The 8,735-nt window shown below is 26.7% G+C and overlaps 1 protein-coding gene across 2 annotated transcripts; it reads right to left on the reverse strand.

Moving 5' to 3' along the window:
* Positions 1-2,320: 2,320 nt before the first annotated feature.
* Positions 2,321-8,424, reverse strand: LOC119602646. 2 transcript variants are annotated; one of them, XM_037954273.1, is made up of 2 exons: positions 7,630-8,424; positions 2,321-7,445 (listed from the first exon to the last, which is right to left on the reverse strand). In XM_037954273.1, exon 2 carries the CDS (start codon positions 5,077-5,079, stop codon positions 2,383-2,385), a length of 2,697 nt encoding a protein of 898 aa, XP_037810201.1. In that variant the 5' UTR covers positions 5,080-7,445; positions 7,630-8,424; the 3' UTR covers positions 2,321-2,382. The 2 variants fall into 2 exon arrangements, with proteins under 2 accessions (XP_037810201.1, XP_037810202.1); XM_037954274.1 differs by having other exon boundaries at positions 7,630-8,018.
* Between the last annotated feature and the right edge of the window lie 311 nt (positions 8,425-8,735).

Genomic DNA, 8,735 nt, shown 5'->3' on the forward strand with positions numbered 1-8,735 from the left:
AACGAACGAACGAACGAACGAACGAACGAACGAACGAACTAACTAACGAACTAACGAACGAAAACGAACTAACGAACGAACGAACGAACTAACGAACAACTAAATAACTAACTAACGAACGAACTAACTAACTAACTAAACTACTAACTAACTAACTAACTAAACGAACTAACTAACTAACTAACTAACTAACTAACGAACTAACTAACTAACGAACTAACGACTAACTAACTAACTAACTAACTAACTAACTAACTAACTAACTAACTAACTAACTAACTAACTAACTAACTAACTAACTAACTAACTAACTAACTAACTAACTAACTGACTAACTAACTAACTAACTAACTAACTAACTAACTAACCAACTAACTAACTAACTAACTAACTAACTAACTAACTAACTAAGAAGTAATTTATAGCTACGACGAAGTTTTTTATAATGCTCGTTGAAGAGTTTCTGTATGCGTAATTTTTTTTGCGGACTTCTGACTGCACCCCTGGTGGTCCAAATTCAAAACGTAAACTTGTCAACACTTGCTCTTTAAGTATGTGATATTACATTAGAATCGGACAAACCGAGTTATTTTCCTCTTTCATATTTCTATACCACTGTGTCAGATAACCCTTGCAGAAGATATGCCATCTATTGTGAATCCTTCATTCATAGGTTATATACCCAATAATACATAATCAAATTATTTATGTTTTAAACAATTATGAAATATTGAATATGATGTACATTAGGCGAGTTCCGTAAGTGAGGAATTAATATATTTTTTTATATTAAAAATTTTGTTATAAATATAGAATTTAAATTTTGTATATTACTTAAAGTTATATTTATCCAGTTTATACACATTCCAAGTACAAACTATTTATTTTTTAACTTTGACATTTTTTTTTAAGAGCCAGCCTAATCTAAATATGTATAACAAGTAGAAACAAAGATATTATTTTAATAAAATTTCAATTAAACGATGAGTTATAATTAATTTTGTAAACATGAGTGCAAAGCAAAAAAAAATTGTCTACCAATTACACATTGTTTGAGTTTTAACTAATAACATCAATATTATAAATTGATTTACATTTGCATAACATAATCGTATTATTATCATCATATTTCTACATCAAACAATCAAAAATGTTTGTCAAGTTCAATATTTAAATTAATATAAATTTTGCAATTCATAAAATTAGATTGTTAATATGAAAATTGCAAAATAATAATTAATTAGTATTGGGAATAAACGAAATTTATTTGAGAACATGTTTAGAAGAAATTTTTTGTGTTGCAATAAATTGATTTAGCCATACTCAATGGGGCAGAAGGCGAATTTTAGTTATTGTACTATGTACATCTAGGTTAAATGCATTGTGTAGATATATAGATCAATTAACAAGTTATATGATTTTAACAATTTTATTTAGCTTGTGGAAGCCTGTATCGAATAACTAGTGATTACATTTCTTTGAAATTAATCTTCAAATGGTGTTGATTTGTTAAACGTGTTAGGCGGTTGTAATTAAGGTGTCAAATATAAATCAAATTTAATGTGAGTACAAACTTCTTTTTTATCCTTTTCATAAAAAACTACTTACATTCCTCAAAATTATTTCTTTGATGCTGAGTTAATGTGCAAAAAGTAACGATAATGTCCATGACCGTAAACACTTTATAACTCTTTAATATATTTATTACACGTTTTTAAATATTTACACCTTCACATATTAGGGTGATTTCTTTTTAGGAAATTTTGTATTAGAAAATTTTGAAAAATTAAGATCTTTTTCATAAAACTATGTCGATTAAATCTCGTATTATAAAATGATTGAGATAAAGTTTAGAAATACTTTTGGACATCTTTTCTATATTTAGAACAAGTACGAGTGCTATATTCTAATGTGCCGAATCTCATATACCCACCATCAAATCATGTGTCTAAAATTTCAGGTGAATTTCGGAAAGTCGATCTATACTATGTTAATTTTTTTTTTTTTTTTTTTTTTTTTTTTTTTTTTTTATTGAATTCATTAGTAATCAAAAAAAAGCCTTGTTTGGCCTATAAATTACATAGATGTCTTATAGAGTAGGTGTAAATAAATTTTATAAATATATATTATTTTTTTTTTATTTAAACTTATAACTAATTCTAATTGCACGAATATGTATATAAAGATTTAAAATAATAATATGTAAAGTCCATAGTAGCCAAATTTATGATGTTTATTATACATGATTCTTAAATAGTTCTTGAAAGTTGTGTAAGTTTTGTGAAAAATTGCGAGCATCATAAGGAATAATATTATTCCATAGCCTACATATTCTGGCAGAAAATGACCGGTGCATATAAAGAGTATTGATTCTGGGACATATTATTGCAGATGTTCGTGTTGAATGAGAAAAAGAAACAAGATCTTGTAGATATTGAGGACTTCCATTTTTTTTATTTTGTAAAACAGAGTAATTAATCTAAAATCTATAAAGTCCCTAAAATCTAACCCAAGAAAGTCTCTAGTTTCAGCTGACACATGTGCTCTAAAATCTAACTTATAGACAAATCGTATAACTCTGTTAAAGGATTTTCTCAATTTAATAATATTTCCTGCTGATGTGGATGAGTATATCTCCATACCATACATAAATATAGGCATTATCAGAGTTTTAGCAATTAGTTTCCTAATTTGAAAGGGAAAAAAATATCCAAGTGTATTTATTTTCTTAAGAGTCATCGATACTTTAGAAATAATATTATGTATATGATTTTCAAATGATAACTGATCATCAAGATGAAAACCCAAGGACTTAAATTTTGATACATATTCAATATCTACTCCATTTAATTTTAGCGGTGGTAAGTATCTAGTACTATTACCAAATCTCATTGCATACGTTTTCAAGGGATTTAGGGATAGTTTATTTTCATCTGACCACATAGAGATAAGGTTTAAATCATAGTTAAATAAATTAATGAAATCAGATATGGATATATTCCCATTCGTACTAGCAAACAGCTGTATATCATCTGCATAATTTTGTGCATTACAGAAAGAAATTGAGCTATGAAGATCATTTATAAACATCATAAACAGTAACGGAGCCATAATGGAGCCTTGAGGTACACCGTGATAAATCCTGGCATATCCTGATGATCTGTTATCAACTTTCACAAATTGATACCTATCACACAGAAATGATTGTATCAATTTACAAACTGAATTAGAGAACTTAAATTGATTGCGTAACTTTCGCAATAACAATACATGATTAATGGAATCAAAAGCTTTCCTAAAATCTAGAAAAACAACAACAGATCCATGATTTTGATCTATGCTTTTTCTAATTTTCTCAGTAACATCTAAGACTAGTGTGGTTGTGCTATGACCAGCTCTAAATCCCGACTGACGCGGCGATATTAGAATATTTTGGTCCAGGTAATTTACAATTAGTTTATTCATCATTACTTCCATTATTTTACTACAGATTGGGAGGATACTTATAGGTCTAAAGTCCGTGAGATGCCTAGGATTTCTTATCTTGGGAATTGGAACTATTCTAGCTAGTTTCCAATTATTTGGATATGCATTAGTCATCAAAATTGTATTGTAAATATGTGTGAGAGGTTTAATAATATAAGGTAGGATAATACGTAGAAATCTAATGCATATACCATCCGGACCAATGGATTTTGATTTAATATAAGATACAGCGTGAATAACATCATTTTCATCAAACCTTCCAAAATCAAAACCATTGTTCATTCTATTGTCATAAATAAATGTATCTCTAATAGAATCACCTTCCGGTACTATAAAACTATTATTTAAAATGTCTAAATCTTGAAAATTTTCACAATTTCCCTTAGCTATAATACCCGTAGATTTCAGTTTATCCCAAATTCCACCTGGTACTTCAGCACTAAAAAATTGTTTGGCCGCTTTTTTTCTAATTTTCCTTATAGTCATTTTCAGTTTATTGCAGTACTTGCAAAAAATTTTCCAACAATTGCTGTTCATATTTTCCTTATAAGCTTTAAATGCTAAATTTCTTAACTCCTTTGCCTCATTTATCTCCCTGCAATTAAACCAGTTTTCATTTCTACGTATATATTTTTTTTTTATAGGAATATGGTCATTATATAAATTTAATATAAAGTGATTAAACTGATCTACTTGACTATTAGTATCAGAAGTTCCGTAAATACCATCCCAATTTATATATTGTATATCTCTTTCACAGTTAGTCAAATTAATGTGCGCATAATCTCTATAAAATATGTAATCAGGGGAGTAATTCATTTTAAGAGATATCGATATGTAAATTAGAGCATGGTGAGAATTTAGACCCGGAATTTGAAACTGTCCTGAAACTTCAAGAATATTAATGTCAGATATTAAGAAAAAGTCTATAAGTTTGGTAACATGATAGTGACTATCAAAATGAGTTGGCAAACTGTTATGAACTAAATGTAGGTTGTGATCATTACAAAAATTTCTTACCAATGCACTATTTTCAAATATATTTGTATTAAAGTCTCCCATAAATACACTATATCCATACTGAGCCGACAAATCATCAATAAGATTTTCGCATAATGCAAATCTACCATGAGGTAGATAAATAACTCCTACAAGTATCCTCGTAGTTATATTAATTTCGATTTCAATAATAAGTGCTTCACAGATACCTTCATCCATGACTTTATGTATAACCCTTGACTTAAGTTTGCTAGAAATGTATATACATACTCCGCCACCCTTTCTGATAATTCTATCATTCCGATATAATTTATATCCATCAATACTTACTGCCATATCCGGTAAACTTTCTCTGAACCACGTCTCACTAATTCCAACTACATCTAAGTAGCATCCTTGCAAAATCTGCCTTACTTCTTCTATTTTTGCTGAATTTCTAGATGGGGAAATGCTTTGCGCATTGAAATGACCGATATTAAGATTACCTTTAATTAATTTATTTCTTAATATTGTATTATCACTGGCTACAGGACCTATATTATTATCATATGAATTCAATGTAAAAGAAAATACATATTCGTGCAAAAAGAACATTACTTAAAAAGTAATTAATATTTCTAACTAATATTATACTATAAATTTGAAATACTGACATTTATTATTTTAAATAAACATCGTAATCCGTAAAAAAAACTAATTCAGCATATTTTTATATTTCAGAGTGCAATATTAAGTAGTTATTTTCTTTGGTTTATACAATGTTCTATGGATTTTTATTATTTATTTTGTTGTATATCTTGTATAAGAAAAATAATTGAAAAATTCATCTTTAAATTAACTTTTATTTCACATTTTTTGATATTTTATCATTTTTACATATTTTATTTCAATAATATAAATCATTATTTTTATAGTTATAATTAAACAAGTTTTAGTCTTTTTGTATGTTTAAAAATAAAAAATATATATATATCAAAAGAAAAAGAAAAAAAATAAAAGAAATTTAAAGAAAGAAACAAATATATTTATAATGGTAATAATAAAAATTATGACAATTTATAATATTGATTAAATTTTATGTGTGTTTATAGTTTGAGAATAAAAATTATTAACACCGTGTAGAATATAAGGAAAACAACAGTATAAAATAATGAATTAACGAGTAATAATAGAATGTAATTGAGAAAAAATAGTATTAATCACAAAAAGTAGAATACAATTTTAGATAAAGATATAATTGAAAAAAAAAAAATAGTATTAATCACAAAAAGGTAGAATACAATTTTAGATAAAAATATGGTAAGGAACATGTAAGTAAAATAATATAAAGAAATCGAGAAAAATATGTATAAGAAAAATGTTAAACATATTATGAAATGTAAATAATCAATTAATATATAAATGTACAATTTAATTTAATAAGGCTCCACATTCTTCTAACGTTAGAATCTTCTCAGATCCATTTTTAAATGTAATTTTTCCTTTTGGGTAATCATAGTTTAGTAGTTTAAATCTTTCTATTTTTTTCTCTCGTATGAGCTTTCTGCCAAGATATTTTAGTTTTGATGCCGCTGCAGTTAAATTATCGTTCAGGAACACCCTTGCCTCAATGTCACAATCTTCATGTTCCGTGGTTTCGACTGAGTTTTCATCCTTGTTATCGTCAATATCTTTAAATATTCCACGAATTTGATTTAGTTTTAAATCATATTTCTCTTGATATTTTCGCATAACAATGTCTCTTTTGGCTATGTTGTTGAATTTAATTAATACAGCTTTTTTATTATGAATCCAACAAATAGTGTTAATTTCCGTGTCCTTTAATTCGATATTATAGTGTTTACAGATGCCCATGATTACATTAATTAAATTTTTGGATTTTATTTTTGTTGGTATTCCATTAACAATTATGTCCGCCCTGTTTATTTGTTTACGTAGAGAGTTGTTCTCCATTTCCAATTGCTTAAATTTATCAGAGGATTCTTTTTCTAGTGTGTTAACTTTTTCCACACAGCTGTTAAGTTTGTTGGAAATGTCATCTAATTTAGTGGACATTTCTGCAGATATTTGCACCGGAATGTCTTGAATACGTGCCTCCATATCGCAGAGCTTTTCAGCAATATCACTTAGGTTTATTTCTTTTTAGATTTACACAACATGCATTTGTATAGTATATCTTCACTGTTATTACTTACATATTTGGCTGCATCAGGATTTAAACCAGGTGTATTTTCAATTGCACAATTCATATGTAGACTTTTTTTACAAAAACTACATTTAATAACCTCATCAGTTCGCTTAAGAGGATTTTTACACTTTGTACAATTGGCATTTGATATAGCAACTTTGGGTGGCATTTTTATTAATATATATGTATATTTTTAATTATGTATTCTTAAGTAACAAAAAATTTTTAAAATTTTTAACCGGCCAGCTTGTTTATTTTTTTTTACCGTGTTTTAATTTTATTTAAGTAGTTCAGTTCACTTTATTTCATTTTCTCTTTTTTATTTCATTTGGATACATAAGTATTAATTCAGCTGTGCGATATGGCTTTTTCTATTCCTTTATATGTTTGTTTCATTATTAGTTATTCAGCTTTATTTTTTTTTCCTCTGCTGTATTCATTTATTTCACTTTAGTGCAGTAATTCAGCTGTATGTTTATTTCTTTGTGTTTTTATTTCTTATGTTATCCTCGTTGTTTCAACTGATTTGTTTTTTAGAAAATTTCTTTTTCAGCGTGCTTTATTTTATTCTTCTTTTCTCGACTTTGCTTTAGGCATCACTTTTCAATACACTAATTCAGCTGCTTATTTGATCATGCACATATTAACTTTTCATATTTCTTATCTGTTGTCTCACTTTAGTTGTTTTTATTTTTCATTTGCCTTTTTGCTATTATTTCTTAAATAACTTTGCTTAATTTCTTGTTTGTCCTATTTTAGTGCAGTAATTCAGCTGTTTGTTTTATTTATTTATTTTATTTCTTATGTTACACTCGTTTTAGGATAGAGTTAAGCAACAAGGAGTATTTCTTTCTTTTGTTTTGTAACTGATTTGTTTTTAGAAAAATTTCCTTTTCAGTGTGCTTAGCTTTATACTTCTTTTTCTCGACTTTGCTTTAGGTATTATTATTCAGTACACAATTTAGCTGCTTTTTAACTTTTTATATTTCGTATGTTGTCTCACTTTAGTTGTTTTTTTTTCATTTGTCTTTTAGCTATTATTTCTTTAATCACTTTGTTTATTTTGTTGTTAGTTTTGTTTTAGTTTATGTATTTTTAAATAACAAAAAGATTTAACCGGACCAGTTTATTTACATTTATTTTGCATTGTTTTTATTTAACGTTCAGTGCAGTAATTCAGTTTACGATAGAGTTGAACAATAAAATGTATTTCTTTGCCTTTGTTTTTTAGAAAAATTTCTTTTTTCAGTGTGCTTTACTTTATTCTTCTTTTTTCGAATTTGCTATAGGCATTACTCTTCTGTACACTAATTCAGCTAATCAAATATATCATGCACATATGTTTAAATTTTTATATTTTTATGTTGTCTCACTTTAGTTGATTTTTTTTTTTTTATTTTATTTGGGTTTTTGCTATTATTTGTTCAATCACTTTGCTTAATTTCTTGTTTATTATATTTATTTTGTTTTTGTCTGTTTGCAATTTAGATAATTTTATTGTAATAGTGTTTTGTATTGTTTTATGAGTCAATTTAACTATATATTAATTAGTTGCTAAATAATTTCTCCCTTTTGAGTATTCTTATGTTGCATAATACATTAAATTATTTCTATCTCACTTCATCTGTATTATTCAGCAATATCAAACACGTTTTTCTTTTTTCTAAGAACTGCAGTAATTACTGAACCTAAATTTGATTATACTTTTTATATACATAAATGTTTGAATTTTATTAATTATAATTATAATTTTGGATTTTATAATTATAATTTTGGACCGATCTCCTAAGATTTTACCAAGATTTTGGTTTCAATAAAACTTGTCGAATATCAATATGGCCCGATGCTCATAAAATTTGACAAAAAGATTTTAAATCCCATAAAACTAGTTCATGATGAATTTTATCGCTATACTGGTATTTTTAAGTTATGGCCGTTAATGTCATTCTATAATAGGGGATAAGGTCAATTACGGACCTATCCTCAAAAAATTTGACAGTTACAATTATGTTCCTATAAAATTTGTTTATGTCGAATTTCATTGCTTCACTATCATTTTGAA

Source organism: Lucilia sericata, unplaced genomic scaffold (assembly GCF_015586225.1).
Source record: "Lucilia sericata isolate MDLA Ls3-8-SP2 unplaced genomic scaffold, ASM1558622v1 Contig000246F_arrow, whole genome shotgun sequence".
In the NCBI taxonomy this organism is placed as follows: domain Eukaryota; kingdom Metazoa; phylum Arthropoda; class Insecta; order Diptera; family Calliphoridae; genus Lucilia; species Lucilia sericata.